Source organism: Solanum dulcamara, chromosome 6 (assembly GCF_947179165.1).
Source record: "Solanum dulcamara chromosome 6, daSolDulc1.2, whole genome shotgun sequence".
Lineage (NCBI taxonomy): Eukaryota > Viridiplantae > Streptophyta > Magnoliopsida > Solanales > Solanaceae > Solanum > Solanum dulcamara.
The window spans coordinates 4,678,108-4,703,442 of NC_077242.1; the positions used below are offsets into that span (position 1 = coordinate 4,678,108).

A 25,335-nucleotide genomic window follows, 5' to 3' on the forward strand; every position below is an offset into this window, starting at 1 on the left:
TATCCATAAGTAGTGTAGCATTTCCCTTCCCTTTTTCCTCTCCGGCTCTTGCTACGTAATTAAAAAAAATAATTGTTCTCTTATTCAATATCGTGAGCTTTTATTCTTCCAAGATAGTTGCCAAAGACATATATGTGTATAAATATAATATATCATTGTTTCAAATTTAACCAATCGATATATCGTTGAAGAATAAGGTCGGAAACAAACTAGGAATGTTTTTGGAAAGTGCGTCAAGTAATTTGGGAAGTGCGCGTGTGTGTATATATATATATGTATAGTAATTTAATTCAACGAGCTAGTTTATTAAAGTTGATGTGTATAAGTAAAAAAGATTTGGCTTGGTTTCAAGCTGTAGAATCAATGCTGAATCACTATTTGGTAGGGCTACTAGGGTTTGGGTCTCTCTTTAGGCGGGGCATCAAGTACATGTCTCTTTACCGATTAACTAATTTTTAAACACTGGAGTAGATCCTAAAGAAATACCACTTCCTCATGAATTTATCTTGAATCGAGATGCAATAAATTAATCTACGCAATGGGTGTTTATAAATATGAACAAATATTTCCAAAAAATGTTGTCTGTATTTTATCATGTGATCATGTGCTTAATTGTAACAAGATCATAATTCAAGTATTTAAGTAAAATTTATTAACAAATTTAACGAATTTTTGATGTATTCAACCTACTCCATTTATTTCACCTGTCAACAATAAAGTTTGCACTCTTTAAAAAATAATAAATATACTTTTTATTATGATACTCATATTAGTTGATAAATAGCTTTAATGAATTTAAAAAATAATTTAAAATGAGTAATTAATGTCACGAATAAATAGAAAAAATAAATTAATTTTCTCTTAATACATTAAAATGGACAGATTAAAGTGAAAATTTAATATAATGTGCAAAAATAAAAGTGAAAAGGGGATGTGTGCCCGTTGCACCAGATCATTAGGGGAAGCGCCCTTTTACATCTGTATAGTTTTCCCTTTAGTTATATACAGTTTTTAGTTTTGTTTGTTGAATGTGCGAACTAATTCTCATCTCGAAAGTTGAAAAGAAAAATTATTTATATATAAAGTATGTAACTTTTTTAATGGTATGAGACTTTTTAAAAAATCGTACGAGCTTGACTCAAAGTAGATAATATCACAACATGTAAGAATGTCGTACATGCTATTTTGGCCAAATAATTGGTATCAAAAAGCCAATAATTTGGTGAAACGAGTGTGGATTACGTAAAGGTGTGGCTGTAAAGTATTTGCTCATCGTCTATTGGGTCAGTGCAGTTACATAACAAAGTAGCAATGGACTTTCTTGACCATAAATACTCAGATAATAATGTGACTGGCATATAATTAAATAACTTCAAATTAGCACATAAATGGTGATGTATTCGAAGAGAGATTGTTGAATGTGCGAACTAATTCTCGCATCGAAAACTAAAACGAAAAAGCCATAAATACTCGGAGGATGATGTAAGTAGCACATGATCAATCTCCAAATTAGCCCATATATGATGATGGAGGGAAATCATTACATCGAAAACTGGAGACAAAAAAAGAGCCTATCTTAATGGTTTGAGGCCCTTTGCAGAAATCGTGTGAGTTTAACCCAAAGCAGACAATATCATACTAGTGCACCACATAAGGGTATCTTGCAGGCTATTTGGCCCAACACTGCTTTCAACTAAGGCCACGAGAAGACTAGACCGAAATATAAAAATCCAGTGGTTTGTTTACCAAAACGAATACTGAACACCCACCCTAGCAACAAATCCAAGAACACTATCTGCGGAATCATTGATTTAGAATAATGTAAAGTATGATATACCAAGCACGCCAAACGTTTTATGAAAATTACAGAGTTGCGCTTTCAGGCGTTTCATGAAAATTACAGTATTGCGCTTTCATGTAGCAGAAAACACACTACTCAAATTTTCTTTCAACAGCCAACTTTGATATATAAAATGCCAGCCTAAGATCTATCCCACCGGCTTGTAAATTTCGATCTTGAGGACGAAGCCATAGGAGAGGAACCACGCCTAGCTGCGGTGTCAGGCTCATATCCTCTACCTCTTTCTTGAGAAGAAACTAAACCACCTGGTTTCTTAATAGAAGAAACTTGGCTGGGAGGCTCATATCCTCTACCTCTTTCTTGAAAAGAAACTAAACCACCTGGTTTCTTAATAGAAGAAACTTGGCTGGGAATAATTGGAAAAGAAAAAAAGAGAAGAAGATTAGAGAAGAATAAATTGGATTATGGTCTAGTATAAACAACAAGTATGACTTTACCTATGATTTCTTTGCACAGTCTTATTCTTCATAGCAACCAAATTCTTCACTTCTCGACTGTAAGAAACAGCAGAAGAGAGAGTGATCTACATGAATATAGAGGCTATTTCAAAGAAACAAATAAAATAGCACAAATAACACAAAATAATACACAGATAGCAGCTGAAGGTAGAGACAGTTGAGGACAGGTTTAAGAACACAAGCGCAAACACTGGGAAAGACCATCCAGTATAGAGTGGGGAAGAGAGAACTTGCATGAATAAAATAACGTTGAAGCCATGTAATTGTTCTATTGGACGCTAAACTTACCTGTTGACAAACTCTATTTTTGCCTTCTTCATCAAGGGACTCCTTGTGTTGCCAAAATTGCTACCAAGTCCACTACCTACAAGTTACCTCTTTATTCAGGAACAAATAGAGAAGTAACCTTATCACTGTAAGGTGTTCCTTATGACAAAATACCATGCATTCTAAATTAACATAACATATTAGTTAGAAAATAGATAAAGTATCTACAGAAAACATGAAGCCTACCGTAAAAGCTTCTTTTATTGCTAGAAGGCGGAACCTTTGTGCAGACTCGAACTTGTCGGCTTTGCCGTTCTACACACAAATAACAAAGATTCAATCTCGATAGTTCGACTACATGCCAATAAAATGGTAACTCACAACATATCTCCATTAAATGAGAATTAAACAAGCTTCAAAAACTAGATAACGTTAAGCATGATCACAATGTCCCAACAACATACCCAATGTAATCCACAGGTGGGGTCTGGGGAAGGTAGTGTAAGCAGACCTTATCCCTACCTTGGAAGGTAGAGAGGTTCTAATAGAGCCTCAGCTCAAGAAAAAATATAAGTACAACCTATCACCATAAAAGACCAAACTCAAATTTCTGAGCAGGATTTGTTTGGAACTCCCTAGCTGATACTGCATTCTGTAATACACTCTTGCAAGTCCCAACATATAGTCCTTTAAGAGGTAATTGGAAAATTTCCTATTGTTGTTAAAGGCAGCAGCCTAACTAGTCTAGATCAGCATCTGAATCTATGACAGCTTATTATGGCCTCAACTAAAACTAGAGGATGGTACCACTTACTGGGAATACAAATTAAAGAACAAAGAAACAGAAGGAAAGCACATACTGGCATTTTCATTTTGGTACAATTCCTTGATTCTTTCGAATGACCTTTGTTGAGTTTCCTCCACTTCCTTTGACTTTGCCTGCAAGTAAATTGATATACCCTTTTGTAATGTTGAATGATTTGATAACCACAATAAGAGGAAGATATTATCCAATACTAAACATATATCATAATAAGGGAGTAAAAAGTATAGAATGGGAGAACAAAATATGATATGATAAATCACCTCATATAACTGTTTCCATTTAAATGTTACTTTCCTTTGCTTCATTCTCTCGACCACCTGATTGATGCTCTTGTCACCAAATTCAATCTGGTAAAACCTCTTCCAAAGTCTATCAGTCACTTGACTGAGATCTCTTCCCTGAAAGAAGAATTTGAGTATTAAAAATGGACTTTATATGTAACACTGCAAGAGGATAACCTAATCATGGAGTTCCTTACTTCTGTCGAATTCTCCACATGTATTAATTGTTCAAGAGAACAGTGAGGCAAAACGCGCTCCAGTAGATGAATGTCTGTTTCACCAACATCCCCAAGGTATCTAACATTATCTACAGCTGTCTGAACACATAAATCTACCAGTGAAGGAACCTTACACCTCATTCTTACACGTCTTTTATGTCTCGTTACGTGCTCCAATCTATTCTGGCCAGCTCACACCTTCATATGAAAAAGTTAATCAGCGGAAGAAAGAAAATCCAGAACGTAAATCCAAACTTAGAAGCATTTAGTAGATTCAATACTAAACCAGATAAACAACAGCTTCCTGCTGTCTATCAGCAAACCTTCTATATCTTTCCTGTTGAATTCCAAGAAAATACTTCTTGCATAGATACAGTTGAGTTTCTTGTTTTCACATTATCATTTTTGAACATTTACAATTGATGCCTATGTATGTCCTATCATATCACCATATATCATATATTATACTCAAAGTGGGGAGCTTCTACCTTCAACGTTGGATTACCATTTTTTCCCTCCACTAAATCAAAATCTGATAAAATAATAAATATTTTAATTACTTAATGGTAGAATTTGGAGTCCAACATGTAACCACCCAACCCGCTAGTGATATAGTCCACTTTGGGCCTAGGCCCGCACGGCTTTAAAACACGTCACTAGGGTGTAGGATTTGCTTACTTATATATCCAACATCTCTCTTGTGTTTTGCCGATGTAGGACTTATTATCCTAAGCCGAGGTGTCACACATCAGCTCCACTTGAATTCTTTATAAGTTATGGCATTACAAATTTCCTTACCTTTAGATGAAGTCCAAAAGTCATTTGATTTAACTTTTATTTCCTTGCTTTTCTCCTTTCATTCATTCCATCCATTCACCATATTTAAAGCCCACAACTCTCCATATTAAATAAAAAATGAAACTGCCCATTTGTTTTTCCTGAGCAAATCCCAAATGGCAACAATTTAATTAAAGCATTAATAACTTATTTAAAGCATATAACTTAATTTGTCAAGCAACAATGAATATAAAAGGTGACTCGGTTAAGGACAGTACAATAAATAATACTGAATTTTTAATTGAAGTGATGTATGCTCTTCTGATAGTATATTAGGATGTTCAAAGGCCTTACTCCATAACTATCCAAAAATGCCATATCCTCTAAATTATTTGTTCCTTATACACCTACAGAAAAATTCCAAGAATGCAGGGTTTAATTTCTTGTGATTTTTGTTTTAATTTAAAACAAATCTCAGTCATAATCATATAATGAGTTTAGGTGTCTTTTGGTGATTAGTCTTTCCATTTGCAACGAAGAGGAAGAATTTAAGTAAAGGGAAGAGAAAGGTATGTCATTCGTGTAGAAGTAGTATAGCAATTGTGTTCTGATCAAGTGCGAGTCGTAAGAAATGAATTTTATTTATTTTAAATTGTCTTAAAGAAAGGTTTGATCTTTTATTTTCTTTGACTTCAAATGAAAATTGATTTACAAATTTCTAATAAAAATAACAAAAAGATACTTTCCTATTGACTTAAGAGGCCGTTAGAAATAGCTCGATTAGGTTTGTACCCAGGGGCGGACTCACGTATAGAGTATCGGGTGCTCAAGCACCCATTGACCCCGACGAAAACATGGTATATGTATATAGGAAATATTGGAAAATTGATATAATCTATTGGCGAGCACCCATAAACCAAAAGGTCTAATGGGTGCTTTGGTTTTGAAGCTGAAGTTTGAGTGGTCCGATGCCCTCTAGTGAGGGTTCGAATCTTAGTGATTGCAGCATTTTTTTACATTTTTACTCTTCTTTTTATACTTTTTCCATGCTATTTGCTTGTTTTTTCTTTATTGTTTTTCCACTTTTCTATTTTTAGTGTTTTATTTACTAACTATACTACAAAAATATTACTAAGCTCCTAGAAAGAAACACTTTTTTTGTCTAACAACTTTATGTTAAAGGAAGTGAGCATCCATGACCTTCAAATCCTGGATCATTGTACCAAATGCAACTATCAGTTTCCTCTTCTTTTCATCACTCTCCTATCATGTGCAATGCTTCAATTCAGTGTCAGACTACATTTTATTTTAAGGCTTGTACATCTATCTAATTATGATCAATAGTCTAGAATGTCTGTCACTTTCAACACAATTTTCACTTCCAATTTATTTTTATTGTGGTATGGTATATAACCATTAGAGTTGCAATAGTGACAGTGGTGTCATAAACATGAACATTGAATTGTTTTTGTTTTATTAGTCAGATTTCATATTGGCTTATTTCAAGCTCAATTCTCAAGTTGTTAAACAAAGTACCACATTCATGAAATCTCTACTTTACTTATGTTGTGATAACATATTTCAATAATCTTATGTGAATTATGCTAAGTCTTATACTAAATCACTAGAAATACACGTGCTAGGCACGTGTCTGAGAACTAGTTGCTTAATACATAATTCCATACAAGTCCAAACTTCAGCAACTATCAATAATGTAATAACACTTCGAAAAGCTCCGACTGTACAGTCGTATTGCTTTAAGAAAATATAAGTAGTGAATAAAATTTCAGAAATTTATAATTCATGGATTATGCATAACATTGATTAGGTCAACAAAAGCCGGACAGAAAATTATAAATCAAATTACAATTAAAAATCAAATCCATTGGATCGTTGAATTTCACAAAACTGTAGGCATTGGCAATGAAAAAAAAACGGGAATTAAACATAAGAAATTCACAGATATGAAATTATGGACCGGATGATCGAAATTATAACCGGAAACAGAAACAAAAGGAGAATTGAACCTCACCGGCACGTGATCGGAGCTGGAATCCGCCCGACGGACTCCTATAATCGAATATCTGAAAAAAATAATCTGAACTTAACGGAGAAGGAAGAAAGGAACTTTGAACTCCGATACAATTTACAATCTGCTAGGCATCGAAGGATTCATCGAAACACAGAAGAAAAAAAAAATTGATCGACTGATGGAAGGAGACAAAGACGGCGAACAGAGGTTTGCTATATCCCCAAAAAATAGTATCGAAAGTGTTTCAGCGCGTGCTTGTACGCGCAGTGGAAGGCAGGTAAACAACTGGGCCTTCAAAATTTGGATTAGAATCTAAAGGCCCAATTCAGAAAGTAGTCTCCTTTTGGGCTTTGAAAAGAAAGAAGGGATAATTAGAAGGAAAAATTACCTATATACGTTACTTTATTTACCATATCTTCAAATATTTTCTACCATTCAAAATATTTCAAAAATCCCTTCTTTTACAACCAAAGTTGATTTTTCCAGATACATAATTGCTACTCTCTTTTATCCAAATTAATGTATTTGTATACCACAGGATGTATCCGGATGGACTATTTTTTGGAATTAATGTATCCGAATTAATTTTTCCGGATACATAATTGCTACTTTCTTTATCCGAATTAATGTATCCGGATACCACATGATGTATTCAGATGGACTATTTTTTGAATTAATGTATCAGAATTTATGTATCTGGATGGGACAAATTTTAAGAGATTTTTGTAAATTGGTAAAGGGCAGGGATAAAATGCAATTTTCTCCTTACAATATGTAATTTATATAAGATATACTAATTACAATAGATGGTCATTCGGTCCATTTAATTATTAAAAAAATGGCCATTCGGTGTATATTCATGTATACTCAGTGTATATTTCATGTATAGAATATATCATAATGTATATTCAGTGTATAACTCATATATAAGTAATCTATATTGTATAGTTAGTGTATACTTTCTATGACTTTTGCAAGCTATATTGTATAGTTATTGTATATTTTTTATGATTTTTAGCTATTTTTTATGTAAATAAAATATGACTATATTTGTTATAAACTAATTAACTTATTGCATATATTTGAACTTGTCCCAACAAGAAAGGATAGTTTTAAATATATACAAGTAATTAGTTTACGATAAATATAGCCATATTTTTATTTATATAAAAATTAGTCAAAAGTTATAGAAAGTATTCACTGACTATATTATGATACACTCAAAAGTTGAATATAACTTACTTATACGTGAGCTATACACTGACTATACGTTATAATACATTCAAAAATCTGAATATAACTTAACTATATGTGGAGTATATACTGACTATTTATCAAACTAATTTTTTTTGAATATTTATTAGGCTAATTAAAGAAGAAGGAAAAGAATGAGAAATAGTAAAAGGGAAGATTGATTATGAAGGAGGAGGTGATTCTGGAAGCAAAATCGATTTTATTGCAAGTAATTTTACTTCTTTTTATTTAACTCCCCACCAACTCAAAATCTCCTCTAAACAATTTCAAATTTTTAGATATGAAATCATCTTGATGTTTAGAGTCTTTTGATATATAATTCGCTAAAAATGATCATGTTTGTGGTACATCAAAATTTTAAATCAAGCTTTTGAAACTTTAATGGTTGATTGATCAGGTAAGAAGAAGGAAGGAAAACTAAAAGAAACAAAGAGAAAAAGGAAGGAGGAGGAGGAGGAATAGGAAGAAGAAGCATTAATGGCTAAAGTGAAAGGAAGAATAAGAAGGGTATATGGTTGAATGGTCAGTTTGGCCATTTCTTCTACATAATATAGCAGAGAGGCTCTTTTGTATAATTAACCCAAGAACGAAAAGGAAAAAATAGACCAAATGTCCATTGGATCAAAATTTCTTACTCAAAATAACCAAATTATTATTAACTACATATAATGGCCATTCGATCACTTCTAATTCAAGCACGCGCGTATTATTAACTACATATAATGGCCATTCGACCACTTCTAATTCAAGCACGCGCGCATTGCTTTTTCGCTACTGCTTTTTCTTTCTGCTTTGTCTTTTCTTCCAATCATTAATAGCTTATTCCTTCTTTTTTTTCTCCTCTTCCTCCTCCTTGTTCTTCCTTATTTCTTTGCTTCTTTCCTCCCTTCCTCCCTCCCTCTTGCTTCATCTTCTTCTTCCATTTTTAAAGCTTGTTCAAAGCTCAATCTTAAAAATCGACGTGCCGTGAATCGTTTAGAGTGAATTTATATCAAAAGGCTCGAAACATTAAGAGGATTTCATATCTAAATTTTGAAACTGTTTAAAACAAATTTTTGTTGGTTGAGATTGAAAATCTCAACGATGTATATAGTTCTCTTAAATACAACCATTTTGTTGAAAATAATTTTTATTGCCGGTACATATTGATAAGTAACCCCCAAAAAAAGTCTCATTGTTTGATAATAGGGACTTTGTGTTGGAAAATTAATTCAAAATTGGACTATGAAACCGAAATAGTTTAGGATTTGATATTTTCTCTTAGCTTATTTAACTCATGTCTGACTCGGATTTGTAATCAACAGTATATAGAAATAAGTTTTCTAGTTCCTCGTTAAAGTATGTTTGATATTATTAGAGGTGTTTCAAATAAAAGATCTCACACTATTAATATAAGTTAAAAATGGATATCAAAGTTATGATTTTGGTGGTGAAATCAGTACTCCTCCTTTGCTTGGCTTAAAATCTTTAAGATATCTTGATTTGAGCTCAAACAATCTTGGAGGACTTCAAATTCCGACTTTCAACATGTGGATCTTTTAATTATTTCTTCCCCTCGTAAATAGTGAATATTTATTTGCATTAGATGATTAAGTACACTACATTTATATATCATATAAATTTACTATAATTAAGTGATTTAATTAAATGAGAATACATGTTAATTAGTTATGATTAAGTGTCAAAAATTAATGTGCAAACACATATGATATATTTATTGTTTTGGTGTAAACACCCATGCGAATAACTATGACAAAAATTTGTGTGAAAACACACATGCTTTGATTATTAAAAACACATTGAAGGGGAAGAAATCACTAGTTTCCCCAAGTTGTCTTTTCCTATTTTTTTCCCCATCTTTTGACTACAAAGTGGGACACCTATTGTAAAAAGTTTCTACCTTCTGTTTTTGAAAAAAAATTACGCGGTTCCAGTAACTCAAGGATTAGGACATTTTGGCACTGTGAAAGTGATTGGGAGAAATGCTATCGAGAAAATATTTATGTCACGTAGCTTATATTTTGAGTTTGTTACTTAATTACCAAAAAAAAAGAGTTTGTTACTCGTTTTAGCCCATATTTGTATATAAACACTTTTTATACAAGATTGATATATTATGTATAATATTTTCTCCAGATATAATGTTATATATGTAATATTATATATTGTGTTATGTGGTGTAACATTTTATACTGGGCCGTATATTTTTGAAAATTTTAACTTTTTTTGGTTTTCTGCCTTCTTTATTCCTCCTTTTTTTTTTGCCGTCCAATGATATTTTTAATATGATATGATATTATTCATTTTGGATTAAATTCATATGATCTTTTTTCCCAAGAAGCGTCACACCAATAAAAGTACTCTTATATCTTAAATGAAAATATAACATTTTCATTATGTAGTGTTAAGCTAAAATAACTCAAATATATTCTTAATAAAATATAACTTTCTTTTCGACTATCAGTATAAAAATTTGTTTACACACCTAACAACTTCTCATGTCATATTCAAACTCTGGCACTCCAACTTGGCAGTAAGACCACCTCGTATTTCCACTAAATGGAAGTGTCATTATCTTAATGATTTTCTTGTCCTTACTTTCTTCACTATAAATCCATTTGGTGCAAAGCTCCTCAAGAAAAAAACATGATAAACCAAACATGCTACTTAGTATGAATATACTTCATCTAACTCAATTTTTCATGTTTTTTCTGTTGGTCACATTTCTTTACACTAAAAATATCAACTTCATTTCTTGTCACAGTAATCTTAATGTGAGTTGTATAAAAACAGAGAAGGAAGCTCTGCTCAATTTCAAGAAAGGTCTTATCGATCCTTCGAGTAGGCTTTCTTCTTGGATTGGAGAAGAATGTTGCAAATGGAATGGCATTGTGTGTCACAAAAAAACAAGAAATGTGATCAAGATCAAGCTACGTAACACTTTTATTCATGTTGATGATGGATATGAAAATTATGAACTTGGTGGTGAAATTAGTCCTTCTTTGCTTGATTTAAAGTCATTATGGTATCTTGATTTGAGTTCAAACAACTTTGGAGGGAATCGAATTCCAAAGTTCTTTGGATCTTTTAGAAAATTGAGATACCTTAATTTGTCAAGTGCTGGTTTTGGTGGACCTATTCCTCCTCACATTGGAAATCTTTCAAGATTGCATTTTCTTGATCTTAGTAGTTACTCAATTAATGAGCCATTTGCTAACAACTTGAAATGGCTCACTGGACTTCAATCTTTGAAGTACCTTAATTTAGGCAGTGTGGATTTGTCTAAGGTGAAAAACCATTGGTTTCAGTCTGTTGACATGATTCCTTCCCTTCTGGAGTTGCATTTGCCACAATGCACTCTTTCAAATCTTCCGTTGTCTTTTGAGTTCTTCAATCTCTCTTCACTCTTAGTCCTTGATCTCTCGAACAATGGGTTCATCTCATTATTCCCATCTTGGTTATCTAAGCTTGGAAAACTTGCTTATCTTAATTTGAACTCGAATTATCTTCGAGGTGCTATTCCAATTGAACTAGCAAACATGACTTCACTCCAGACACTTGACTTATCGGAGAATTTTTTCCTGGAGGGTCAGTTGCATGAGAAAATGGGCAATCTGTTCAACTTGCGAGAACTGGATCTTTCTTTTAACAATTTCACAGGCGATATAACCAAATTCATAGATGGTCTTTCTAGATGCAACCACAGCAGGCTAGAGAGGATGAACTTGGGATATAATGCTGGATTAGGTGGAATTCTTCCAGATTCTATTGGATTCTTGAAAAACCTCAAGAATATTGAACTATGGAAGAATTCATTTGTTGGTACAATCCCTGATTCGATTGGGAATTTGTCATCATTGGAGGATTTGATCTTTGCATGGAACCAAATGAGTGGACAAATTCCAGTCACTATAGGGAAACTTTCAAAGTTGGTTGTCCTAGACCTTTTTGAAAATAATTGGTGGGGTGTCATCACAGAAGCTCACTTCACAAACCTGACTAGTTTGAAGGAATTGTATGTATCCTCAAACTCATTACCTCCTAGTCCTCCTTTGGTTGCAAACATTAACACCAAGTGGATTCCTCCTTTTAGTCTCCAGTACCTCAAGTTCAGGTCATGCAGATTTGGTCCTAAATTTCCTATTTGGATCAGACATCTTACTGAATTGCAAACTTTAACGTTCAGGCGTGCTGGATTTTCAGATACTATCCCTGATTGGTTGTGGGACTTGAACTGGGAACTTGAAGAACTGGATTTTGGTTATAATCAACTTAGGGGCAGAGTGCCAACTACTCTAAAATTTAAGCCTGAGTCCACTGTCTATTTGATGTCTAACCTTTTTGAGGGTCCAATTCCACCTTGGTCCTCAAATGTAGCCTCGATAAGCCTGAGTAACAATTCATTTTCAGGACCTGTTCCTTTTGATATTGGCTATAGATATCCAGATTTGACAGACTTGGATCTTTCCCAAAACTCTCTCAATGGAACCATTCCCTTGTCCATTAGCAAAATCACCAACTTGGTAACTTTGATTCTCTCGAACAATCATCTTACCGGAGAAATCCCTGATTTTTGGGACGAAGTACCAATTTTGTACACATTAGACCTTTCAAACAACAGTTTTATTGGCCGCGTCCCAAGCACCTTAAGTACCCTTAATTCCCTCAGATTCTTAATGCTAAGTAACAATCATCTTTCTGGAGAGTTCCCTCTTGGTTTCCAAAATTTTTCTTCCATGATCACTCTTGATCTTGGGAACAACCAATTTTCAGGAGAACTTCCTTCCTGGATAGGAGAAAAGATGCCAGTGTTGTTGGCCTTGAGCTTTCGATCGAACATGTTCAAAGGAGAGATTCCAAGTGAATTCTGCAACATGAAATCACTTCATTTTATAGATGTTGGTTCCAACAATCTCTCGGGAAATATCCCGTCTTGTTTTGGGAATCTGAAGGGCATGACTTGGGATCCTGAATCTCAACGTTACGAAGGTCAATTGAACTTATTTTCCAAGGGGAGAGATCTCTTATACAAGGATAATCTTTATCTTGTGAATGGTATAATCCTTTCAGGCAACCATTTGACTGGTGATATACCAGAAGAATTGACAAATCTTTCCAGGATGAATACCCTGAATTTGTCCATGAATCATTTGAGTGGAAAGATACCTGAAGAAATTGAGAAGTTGAGACAATTGGAAACTCTTGATCTCTCTAGGAATGAGATCCATGGTACCATCCCAACAGGCATGGCCAGCTTAACATTACTGACTCACTTGAATCTCTCGCACAATCACTTGTCAGGTAGAGTTCCCACAGCTAACCAATTTAACACCTTTAATGACCCTTCGATTTACACGGGCAATCCTGATCTCTGTGGAAATCCATTGCAAAACAAATGCAAGGATGAAACAGAAGAAGAACCTGATCTTCATCAGGATCCTCTTTATCATTCTTCTCCTAGTGAATTTGGAGAAATGGGGTTCTTTGTCAGTATAGGGGTAGGATTTGTTGTGGGATTCTGGGGAGTATGCGCAACTCTAATAATAAAAAGTTCATGGAGGCATGCCTATTTTCAGTCAGTTGGTTATTTGGGAGATAAGTTGTTTGTCATTTTCATTCTGCCTTTGGCTAGTTGGAGGAGATCCAGAAGCTAGGAAATTTAAGTATGCATATCTAATACCACTAATAACCAATGTTTATTATGTACCAATTATGAATATGTGCAATATAATGTGTTTAAGTTTTATTGTTTCTTAATCATTACCCCTCTGTTCTTTCTAAATGATCAATGCTAAGATGAATCAAAGAAATCGTGTAGTGAAGTCTTCTTCATTACCAAATTCTCTAATTAAAACTGAATATCTTCCTGATTTTTTTTAAAAAAAGTTAAAACTGAATTGTCATTTTTGAATAGGTCATATTATGAACTTGACTTTGAATCAAATTATGAAAAGGAAAAATAAAGAAGGAATTGATAGAACTATGCAACAGTGAGGTTGGCTTGGAAAATAAACAAATGAAGTATACTATAAAAGGAGGACCAGTTAGCAGTTTTGCAAAAGAATAAACTTAATCTTCATTAAACATTTGAATGTTCATATATACACTTGCTTGTGTTAACATTTTGGTTAACTGTTAGATACATTAGTCTCTACTCTTTGAAGAATGCCAATGTCTTCCGCATTTCCAGTTGAGATAGTGGAATCAGTAAGCGTACCATCAGTTTGGCTTTGAGTCTGCCAGAAGTGACTTCTCATCGATCTGAATCCTGAACCGCTTGTTGACATCCCTGGATCAGAAAGGACATCTTGAACAAGAGTTTGGCCTTGGAGCATGCTTACCACTTGAGACATTATTGGTCTAAGTGTTGGAGATGCATTAGTGCATAAAAGAGCAACATTCAGTAACACAATTGCTTCTTGTGTTGAGTAGTCAGAACCCAAGTCCGGATCAACCAATTCCAATATACTCCCTCGCTCTTGCAAAACATAAGCCTAATCAAAACAGAAGATGAAAAACAGTTAATGTATTAAAAAAGTATAGCATGTTCATTTGCTAAAGCCATTTTTAAAGTACCTTGGCTCTAAATGTACAAGTCGATGCAGGGTAAGATTAATAAGATGCTATTAGTATTACTCAGAATGTTGATAAAATGTTCTCTGTTTGAGATGAAACTAGAAGGGGAAGTGGTTTAAGGATGATGGAATCCCAGATATTTGGTCGAAAATAGGGAGAAGTATAAAAATTCCCGCTTTTGGGACTACATTGGTTTGTTGTTGTTGTTGTAGAGAGATTTATAAAAGTTACCCAATCAAGAAGATAAACACAATCTTCCGTTGGCCTATAATTTGTATTGCTTTTCCCACTAATAATCTCCAATGCAACAACTCCATAGCTGTAAATATCTGCTTTACTAGTTAAGTAGCCTCGCATCGCATATTCTGGAGCCATGTAACCCCTGTATAACCAAATAACCAAAGAAGTTCCAACATATCAGATCTTGGTTTCCTCATCATTAATACAGTTACTTACTAATTACAGAGAATTCTGACATAAGCAATCTTCACATTTCTTAAAAGTTGAAGTAGCAATAAAATATTTTCTTGAAGTTCACCTATAGCTCTTATGAATTGCAAAATGGAAAATTATGCCTGAAGTGAGGCGTTGAGGCACTAATAATTAGCAAACCAAGGAATTAAAAATATAGTAGGGAAAGAGAGGTGGATTTACACATTGATGAATAAAGTTATATATTACTGCTCTACAAAGGCTGTTTAATATCTAGAAAAAGTTATATTTCTTTGGGCAGGTTAATAAGTTCTTGGCTTGCTTTACTTTTTGGCAGATTATACCTACAAATTTGCTTTCTGATGAGAACAGTACCACGAGTGTTTCAAGATTAATGAGGATTAAATGTTAAGCCATTTTCTATGAATCATATCAACCAAATGTTGTTGCTAATGGGATCGAAAAAAGAGGAACTAGTTTCATAATACTTACACAGTTCCTGCAATCCTGGTACTAATGTGAGTAGTATCATCCTCGTGTAGTTTTGCCAATCCAAAATCAGATATTTTAGGATTGAAGTCCCTGTCAAGCAAAATATTACTGGTCTTGATGTCTCTGTGGACTATCTTCAAGCTCGACTCCTCGTGGAGGTATGCTAAACCTCTTGCAATTCCTAGGCAAATTTGTTTTCGTGTAGACCAGTCTAATTTCATTTTGCCAATTGGGCCTTTGCCTATTGTAAGAGAAAGACAAACGAAAAGAAAAAGAAGAAAATACCAGCTCAGTCAGATAAACAGTGTCAAGTGCATAAGCAGCAGATATATTTTGGTTGATCATAGTTAGGAAGTATTTACCAAAAAGAGCACGAGATACACAGTTATTTTCCAGGTACTCGTAGACAAGCAATAATTGGTTTCCTTGAATGCAACATCCATAAAGCTTTACAAGATTTGGATGTTGTACTGCAGAGATCATCCCTATTTCATTCAAAAATTCTCGAGTTCCTTGTTTTGACTTTGCAGAAAGTTGCTTCACTGCAATTACTGTTCCATCAGATAATAGACCCTGTGTACAGAAGTCATGATTCAAAACTCTATTCAGACGCGTGCAGCTTATGGTCAGCAAGTAAGATTATAATAGATTAAATCCTATGTCGCGAAGATAAGAAATTTGCATCTTAGTTGATGGAAAAAGATCAGTAAATTAATCCACTTCTCATGCCTATAGAAATACATATGGTAATAGAGCATTTCCTGTGCAGTCTCCTCATTACACGCAAATATTAACACATCCTTTAAAGGTTTGTAGAATTTAAGATTTTAGTCTTTCATTTTCTCTTCTAAGAGGCATCTACACTATGTCATTATGATCCTTCTCATGTTAGTATAATGATATTTATAGTTATGTGTTTGATTTAAAATAGACGAGGAAAAGATGATTACCTTATAAACTGAACCGAAACCACCTTCCCCTATCTTGTTTGCTGGGTCAAAATTATTTGTCGCGGCTTTAATCTGTCTGAGAGTAAATAGTCCAGCTTGTAGATCCAGTCCTTTAAGTTCTGTTCAAGAGGAAAAGTATCTCAGCGGAAGCTAATGTCTATAACACTATGTTTCTACAAAGTTCATATAAGCTTTGGTCAAGTGCTTCAGACCATTAATGATTTTGAAAGCCTAAAATGAATAAATGGCAGATGAGATGAACAAGCGAGTCAATAAAACGTAAAGCATAATTTCGAGTATTTAAGCTGATATAATTTGGTATGAACTGAAATAATGGATATAAAGTAATTGTGTAGCTTAGACATTTAACTTGAGAAGATTATTGCTAACTCATAGGTCAAATAAAATGGCTGAAAGGGATATTATGGTAAAACTTTCAAAAGTAAAATACTTGTAGTTGTTACCTCTATCAGTAGACACGTTTTCGCCCAGACAACCTCCCTTATACAAGATACCAATAACCAGAAGGACAAGAAATACTGATCCAGCTATCATGCCGGCCAATATGCCAACATGAATTTTACTCTTTTGAGCTGCAGGCAGAAGAGCAGGCAGACGAGCAGGCAGAGGAGGGGGAAAATCTGCATGGAAAGGAAAAAAATAATATGACATCTCAAGACTTGTGATGATTTTAGCAAAGCTTCAATGACTTGCATATGCAATTTGAAACATTTTCCGTTTGAAGTCTTAGTGTAAGTCTTGATGCTGCCACTACCAGACAAGATTAAGGAACTGAATCTCCCCACAGTATTCAAAATGCATCATGAAAATTAAGGGTATATGAAGTTTTTAGGTTCTGATACTTAAACCTCCTGAAATAATACGTTGACAGCGGTTTTAGATGCATAATGACTCAGTAGGAATAGAATTTATAACGTCAAGATGGTCACACAAAAACTTTTTAAGCCTTGGTATGTAGAGTCATTTGGTCTCGAAAAGATTTTTTTAGTACTAGTACATCAGAATAATGTCCTATGTTCCCTATGGCATTCATTAAAGAAGATTTGAGCATACAACTGTGAGCAAGACAGATATAAACTTGAAGAAAGTAAAGGGAACATACTATTAACAACTGATATAGCTGAAATTAGAGGACCATAAACCCCTCTAACTGGAATTCCTGTAGTCCCCCTTCCTGCCCAGTAAAAATGGATCTTCAGTGTGTTGCTTGTCACATTTACAGTGAACGTCTTCACAATGGGCTTACCAGGCCCACCAGCCTCTTTTGCAATGTTAAAATCCTTCAACACCAGATTTTCCTGTCTCAAGAAGAAAGAATAAATACACACTGGTGGCAGCAAACATGAAACTCACATACATTTCACCTTCCCCCAGAGCATGAAATTTACCTGCAAGTAGACATCAAATATACGCTCTCCAAGGCTGTAGAATGAAGTATCATTTGTGAATATTATCTCCGCAAAATGGAGCTTGACAGTGTAGCTTCCATTCATTAGACATTGTCCATAATATGTGAGGGAGAGGGGAGATATACGTGCAGCAGTGTACAATTCCAGTTCAGGGTCCTTGACGTTTTGCAGGGCAGAGACATTGGTATCGATATAGACATCAGACTCAACATCGTTGTCCATAAAATTTCCTGTGCTGCTAAACGCCCAGTTATGTCTTGAATAATACATAGAAGCACCTCTGGGTTCTAAATCAGCTTCATAAGTTGTATGTTTTGTACCATTCTTGATGGTTACCTCTTTGCCTCCACAATTAATGTGCATAGAATATTGTTCTGCAAACCAGCAAACAAGGGCACTCTTAACAAGAATTCAGCAGAAAATCACTATGAACAGATCAGAAGACAGCATTCTGTCCCAAACTGATAAATCATATTATTTGTTGTCACTAGGGGTCGTAAAGATATGACACTTGGGCCTAATTCAACCCCAAAAGCTAGTTCATGAAGAGAGGATTAGCCAAGTCCATATAAGCAAACTACCAGTTCATTCCCCAACCAATGTGGGACTCTAACCCACTCTGACACCGCCCTTTCAAACCCAGGCCCAACTGGAGCATGGACCAGGAGCCCAAAGGTGGATGGACCTGGCTCTGATACCATGTAAAGATATGACACATGAGCCTAACTCAACCCCAAACACTAGCTCATGAGGGGAGATTGAAAGTCCATATAAGCAAACCACCAGTTCATTCCCCAACCAATGTGGGACTCTAACCCACTCTAACAGGGGTGAGACTACGTACACACCACCCTCCTCATATGCCACTTGTGGGATTACTCTGGGTATGCTGTTGTTGTTTTATATTTTCTGCCACTAGCTGACCTCACACTACAAGTGGACCTTTTTATGTGACAGGAGACAGATTTTGTTGCGCTATCAATTACAGAAATGGACACATAAAAGTTTACTTACGCCGATCTCTTGGCTCAGAACAAGGGAAATTCTGCTTCAGGCAAGGATGGATTTTGTTTCTGCAACACAGAAAACAAAAGAAAAAGTTGTTAGAGTGCTACAGAAGTTTTCTATTGTATGTCAGAGTTCACTCTCAGTTATAGATAAACTCAAGGAACAATAGTTTCCTCTGTAAGATCAGAACAACAGATAAATTTATTGTAGGCATATTGGTCTTACGATTCTTGTCCCAATACAGAATAGCTCTCCACCAAGTTTCTGAAAAAATTGTTTTGTTGTTAGAAAATTATCACAAACAAATAAGTCAGATGAAGAAAACAATTTTATTAGACAACTTACTGATTTCCACGTGGACATTCAAAAGGTGAGGTTTGCCATGTAAAATTGTTATCAGAAACATCTCTGTGAAGCAAAATAGACAACAAAATTAGACTAGAAGTTTAGCAAGTCCATAATACTAATAAATTTTTGAAGCTTAGAGATGATCTTTTACATTTGTTTAGTTCCTTTCACCATTCTTTTTTTGGCACAAATAGGTTACTCAATATCGAATACATTCTAAAAGAATGCAGTCAGAAAAAATTTAACAGCAATCAAGATTTTGTAAATTTATACTCCATCCGTCTCAATTGATGTGATGTTGGTTGAGTTGGCATGGAGCTCAAGAAATAAAGAAATACTTTTGAAATTTGTAGTCTAAAACAAGTCATAGATGTTTTGCGACTATAAATCATCTCATTAGGGATAAAATGAGCATTTTAAAGTTAAAATTGTTGCTTAATATAGAAATGTATCATTCTTTTTGGACTGACTAAAAAAGGGAGAACGAATTAAGTTGTAAAAACACATACACATTCTTGTTTCTGTTTAAAATCCACCCAGGAACAAGTCCAGTAAGTTTGTTTCCGGTCAAATATCTGCAAAGTACCAAAAGAATAAGAGAAAAGAAAAAACAAGGAAGCCTATTATTGATAAGCATCTGGCTATAAAGAAATAAAGATATCTGAAGAATATCCACTTACATAAAATCTACTTTGGATAGGTGTACAAAAGTTGATGGAATATCACCAGACAGGCTGTTAAAACTAAGGTCCCTAAATTCACAAAGCAAATAATAGTAAGTTCCATGGCAAAACAAATTTCAGCTAAAAAAGATTCAGAATTGTAAAGAAGTGTACATAGCATGAAAACAGATAAACATCTTTCTTACTACTAATCAAAAGATGTTCTAACTACTAATCAAAAGATGTTATTGCAGTAAAAGTTAAAAGAAGGCCATAGTCGTTATTTTGTGCACCTCATTAGATCCTTAGTTAGATTTATTAGTCAGACTTATTGTGATACTTCTTCATTTCAAGTGTATAATAATCAACAGAAAAGTAGTCAGCGTGAATAACAACTTACTTACTCCGTTCCAATTTATGTAGCACATTTTCCTTTTTAATCTGTCAAAAAATAATGTCTCCTTTCTTTCTGTTTACCCTTGATGAAATGATTTATAGCCAAACAAATGTCGTTAGACCCCAGATTTCAAAATTCTTCCTTTCTTTCTTAAACTATGTGCCAAGTCAACGATGTCATATAAATTGGGACGGGGTAGTAAAAGTTAGACATTTATATTTTGCTGGAGTTGTTATACAGAGAAACAAAGAAGATAACATAGTATGCTACCCCAGATTACTTCCTGGAAAATAACATCTTTGGTTGCTTTTATCAATTTTGACTAATCACAACATGTTCTTCCATACATAAAAATATAGTGAGGTTCAGGGCACTGTTCAAAGCTACATTTGCTGTTGAATCCCACAGTGAAGCAATAGCAAACTGCCAATAGTTACAGCCAGAAATAACCCCCTCCCCCCAAAGAAAAGGTATCAACATGCAGGAAAACTGAACAAAAAAAAAAAGTGATTGAATTTTTTTCAATCTTACAGTGTCTTCAATTTCTTCATTTCCCCAATATATTCAGGCAGTTCTCCATGAATTAAGCACTTCCTTAGTATTCTGCATTGCACGAGAGGAATTCAGAATCTTTGATCGGAAATTGTTTCCAAAGTTGAAATGAAATGTCCTTCAAGCAGTCCAATTAAGGAGAAAAAGTAAAGAAACTCACAGTATTTTTATGGATTCTAGGTTATCTAATGGTGGAAAACCAGATTGTCCTCTTTTTAGATCACTGATCCTTCTGAAATTCATGAAAGAAAAAAAGAATAAATTAGTTTACTCTCAAAGCAACCACAAATGAAATCAAAAAGGAGTTTCACATTGGCTTACAAATCAATTAAACTTGTCAGGGAAGATATAGCGGAAGGAATGGGACCCTCAAAAGAACAGCCTTGTATATGCCTGCAAAAATTACAGTAACATTGGAGGTTCATGAGATCAGAGCAATAACTGAAAATATGCAGGAAAATTTGGGGTATTAACTTCTAATATATCCAGGCTAAGGCTGGTACAATAGATCCTTATGGTCCAGCCCTTTTTCCAGATCTCGCTCATAGCAGGAGCTTAGTACATCGCGCTTCCCCCCCCCCCCCCCCTTTTTTTTTTTAAGCTAGAAACTAGACTTCATCAAGCCTGCAAAGTAAAGAAAAAAGAAAGCTTACAGTTTTTCAATTTTTGTCCAGCTGCTGATAAATTTTGGTATCTTTCCAGTAAAATTGTTGTCGCTTATCCTCCTAATATATCACCAAAAAGATAATGAATTAGTTGTTGAATTTGATTGTAAAGAAAGGAATAGCAAACCAAAAATCGTAAAAATAAAATGTCAACTTAAGATCCCCAAGGACAATGTAGCAGAATCAGTGGAAGAAATGGACAGTAAGGAATAGAAGCTAGTTCAATAACCACAGTCAAAGAGAACCTCAAGAAGGAGAAAGTTAATTATGTGATCATCCATCACAATTCACAAGGGACAGAAAGAATGACCGAATGAGAAAGAGTTTAAACTGTGAACTCACAGATCAGTTAAGTTGGTTAGCTTGGCTAATGTGGCTGGCAAAGCTCCGGTTAATTCATTTGACGACAGCACACTGAGAATTAAGGCACAGAAGCATTAATACAACGTGAAACGAATAAAGATTTCCAGAAAAAAATTAAAATAGGAAAAATAGAATTACAGTTTTTCCATATGAACCATGTTGCCGATTTCTGGAGGAATTGTTCCTGAAAATTTGTTTCCTTCAATGCTCCTGTATTGACATCCATAGAAGAGGTATTTTAATTCTCATGGAATCGAATTCAGTCTTGTCAGAGCAGCAGCTAGCTTCTGAAATAAATTGCCTTAGGAAAGAAACTTGAAAAAAATGCGCACAGACATGACATCCCCTATTATTTGTGATGTCTTCTTTACTTCTGCTTTCTCCTTTTAAATGATATGTGTTACTTGAGCCAAGGGTCTTTCGAAAACAACCTCTCTACCTCCACAAAATAAAGGTAAGGTTTGCGTACACTCTACCCTCCTCAGAACCCACCTGTGGAATTTCACTTGGTCTATTGTCGTTGCACACATACAAGACAAATAGGGATCTTTTTGCTACACCTTCGTAATATGATTCTCACTTCAATACCAATTTAAAGTAGAATATGTTCAATCAATGAATCACCATGGTAAATGACTTAACATTTTACCAGGTTACCAATTAGTGTTTATCATATAGATTTTTTCTTGTAATTACTTATAAAGTCAGCAAATAGAACTTAAACTCAATTATGTAATACTATATGCAGTCAGTAAATAAAACTTAAACTCAATGGTAAAACAGATTAAATGCAAGTATACAACACTGGAAATGACTAGCAGGCATCAGAAGAGATTTGATCTTACAGGTTCCTAAGTGTAGTAATTCTGGTGAGAACTTTTGGAAATGGACCAGACAAGTGGTTTCCCATGACAGAGCTGCATTTAAATAACAAGTGTTTTCATGTCAAATAGCTTATTCTAAACCAGACGAGAAAAAGTAAGCACTAATGAAGAATAGTTTAGGTGAGAAATAGTATGTACAGTTCAAGCAAGCGCAGTGACGCCCATTGAAACGGGATTGAACCATTGAGATAATTGCGACTGAGGTCCCTGCATAATCATCATTTACTAATTGGATTAGCACAAATTCTAAGTTTTCAAATAGTAATATCAGGTGTTTCAGTCTATTGAGTGAATAATGTTGTAACAAGGACTTACAAGTGCTTAAGATGGCGAAGTTGCGCGAATTCTGGTGGCATATTTGCTGAAATATTCTGTGCCTTCAAAGCTCTGTGGCATATTTAGTGTTAGCTTTTGACTACTACATTCCATTACATGCAAGTTAAACATAAACAGGAAGTATACAATGTCGGTTTGTTTGGTTGTTTTAAGAAAGAGTCTAACTCAATACACTAACCGTCTGAAAAGATAATTACTTTTTCAGATAACTAGAAACTAATTACAGGTAATATACATGATAAATTGAATTAGTAACCTGAATTATAAGACATGTAACAGCAAGTATTTTTTTAAACAATCTTGTGGAATTTTTTTGAAAGTCAAATAAGTTTTTGAGTTTTGAAAAACTTTACAAAAAATAATGTTATGCTCAAGGGTCCACAGACACCTCATTACAGCTGGGCTGCCATATAAGAAGTTGACTCAATTTTCAGTCAACTCATAGAATTAAGTGTTACTTAAAGTGAACACATTTAATTTCCTATTCACAAAAGGTGTGCTACTAATCACTATAGTACACACACTAATCAGTTCAAAGTCTCAACCTTTCAAACTAAAAAAAAAAAGTTTTAATCTTTTCTCTTGCAAAGAAACTACTTAAAACTGCAAATTCAATTGTTGCTGTCTAAAAACAAATTATCTTCGCCTCTATGTTACTCGGACTCTTTAAAAATGTGATCAGAACAAATTCTCCAAAAGAAGTGCAGGAGGAGTGGAACAGATGCGACGACATTTTTCGAGAGTCCAAAAAACATAGCTTCAATTCAAATAGGGAATTACAGATTAAAACATACATGGAGATAATATGGCAGGTGGAATTGTTGTTAAAAGAGCAATCACAAGCAACAGAGCTCTCAAACCCTTTAACAGTAATAGGAGTACTCCAATTTCCTTCTCCACTACAAGGATCTTTATTAAAATCCCAATCTCTTTTCCCAAACTTTTTTGCAATCTCTTTCAATGCTTTCACTGCACATCAAGAAATGAACATATCTGTAATTGAAAAAACTAAGCAACACACTTCAATGAACAGAAAGCTGCAAACTTTTTCTGATATTTTCCAAGAAAATGAGCATATGGGTAATTTGTACTCCCTTCAATCTGTTTGTCATCTTTTTGACTTGACAAAGAATTTTAAAAAGTAACAAAATGCTTTTTAATTAGTGATCAAACATATCACGTGAAAAATTAAAATTAAAAAGTTATTAAAAAAAAAAACATTCTCTATAAACAGATCGAAGAGGAAATTAGGACAAATAAATTGAGACGAAGGGAGTAAAAACTAAACAGAAGAGTTCAATGAACAGAAAGTTTCAAACTTTTTCTGCTATTTTCCAAGAAACTGAACATTTGGGTAACTGAAAAAACTAAACAGCAGACTTCAATGAACAGAAAGCTCCAAACTTTTTCTGATATTTTCCAATAAAATGACCACATGGGTAATTGAAAGAACTAAAGCAGCAGACTTCAATGAACAGAAAGCTTCAAACTTTTTCTTATATTTTCCAAGAAAACAAAGTGGGGATATGTAAAAATTGAAAAAGATTATTATTATTATGGGGTTACCTTCTTCTTGGGGTAGCTTAGATTTTGAAGTGGCTGCTAAAACTGTGAAGAAAACAAGAAAAAGAGAGAAGAACAGATATTGAAGAAGCAGAATCTTCATAATGCTCATTTTAGTTTCTAAAAAAACAGTGCAAAAATCCTTCAGTGTTTCAGCTCTTCAGTCACTCCCTTGTTGGCATTTTTTTTATTAGCAAGAGAAAAGAGAAAATGGAAGATTGGGTTGTATTTCATTATGGAATCTTTTATTTATAGGATTGATGTGCTGAATGCTGCATTTTTTAAATTTTTTTGTAAGGGATAAGAAAATATTTTGAACAAAGGGGATTGGATGGTAGTGACAACTACACTGTTTTCTTGGATCTAATAATTTTTTTCTTTCTCACTTGTGATGTTTTTAATATTTTAATCAAATTCTTAAAGACACTTACCTAAAATTTGTGCACTTATAGTAAAAGATGACAGAGTCCGTTTGGATTGACTTATTTTAAGTAATTTTAAATTAAAATAGCTTTTAAGCATTTTAAGAGTGTTTGAATAAGTTTAAAAAATGCTTATAAGCACTCAGGTTTAAGCTAAAATGCTAAAAATAAATCAAAACCCATTAATTGAATTTTTTAACTTTTGACTTTTGACTTATAAGTCAACAATGAAAAGCCAATCCAAACATGCTAATACTAATGAAAACTCAGTTCACTAACAA

At 34.1% G+C, this 25,335-nt stretch overlaps 3 protein-coding genes across 6 annotated transcripts; 1 reads left to right on the forward strand and 2 right to left on the reverse strand.

The window, feature by feature from the left end:
• Positions 1-1,810: 1,810 nt before the first annotated feature.
• LOC129892964 (uncharacterized) lies at positions 1,811-6,951 on the reverse strand. 4 transcript variants are annotated; one of them, XM_055968466.1, is made up of 9 exons: positions 6,721-6,951; positions 4,710-4,849; positions 3,891-4,109; positions 3,673-3,810; positions 3,447-3,525; positions 2,833-2,901; positions 2,608-2,683; positions 2,299-2,355; positions 1,811-2,207 (listed from the first exon to the last, which is right to left on the reverse strand). In XM_055968466.1, the coding sequence occupies exons 3-9, from the start codon at positions 4,050-4,052 to the stop codon at positions 1,982-1,984; spliced, it is 807 nt and encodes a 268-aa protein (XP_055824441.1). In that variant the 5' UTR covers positions 4,053-4,109; positions 4,710-4,849; positions 6,721-6,951; the 3' UTR covers positions 1,811-1,981. The 4 variants fall into 4 exon arrangements, with proteins under 4 accessions (XP_055824441.1, XP_055824442.1, XP_055824443.1 ...); XM_055968467.1 differs by lacking the exon at positions 4,710-4,849 and having other exon boundaries at positions 6,716-6,951; XM_055968468.1 differs by lacking the exon at positions 4,710-4,849 and having other exon boundaries at positions 1,811-2,132; positions 6,721-6,950.
• Positions 6,899-13,628, forward strand: LOC129891849 (receptor-like protein EIX2). The gene is made up of 2 exons (XM_055967329.1): positions 6,899-6,993; positions 10,739-13,628. Exons 1-2 carry the CDS (start codon positions 6,899-6,901, stop codon positions 13,626-13,628), a joined length of 2,985 nt encoding a protein of 994 aa, XP_055823304.1.
• Positions 13,629-14,025: 397 nt separating this feature from the next.
• On the reverse strand, positions 14,026-24,897 carry LOC129891930 (probable LRR receptor-like serine/threonine-protein kinase At1g07650). The gene is made up of 24 exons (XM_055967420.1): positions 24,636-24,897; positions 23,864-24,038; positions 23,049-23,120; positions 22,872-22,940; positions 22,695-22,766; positions 21,988-22,059; positions 21,829-21,900; positions 21,475-21,546; positions 21,143-21,214; positions 20,982-21,053; positions 20,801-20,872; positions 19,891-19,962; positions 19,720-19,785; positions 19,208-19,270; positions 19,088-19,126; positions 18,869-18,927; positions 17,834-18,228; positions 17,548-17,743; positions 16,889-17,065; positions 16,425-16,543; positions 15,837-16,047; positions 15,475-15,715; positions 14,782-14,932; positions 14,026-14,468 (listed from the first exon to the last, which is right to left on the reverse strand). Exons 1-24 carry the CDS (start codon positions 24,742-24,744, stop codon positions 14,103-14,105), a joined length of 3,084 nt encoding a protein of 1,027 aa, XP_055823395.1. The 5' UTR covers positions 24,745-24,897; the 3' UTR covers positions 14,026-14,102.
• Between the last annotated feature and the right edge of the window lie 438 nt (positions 24,898-25,335).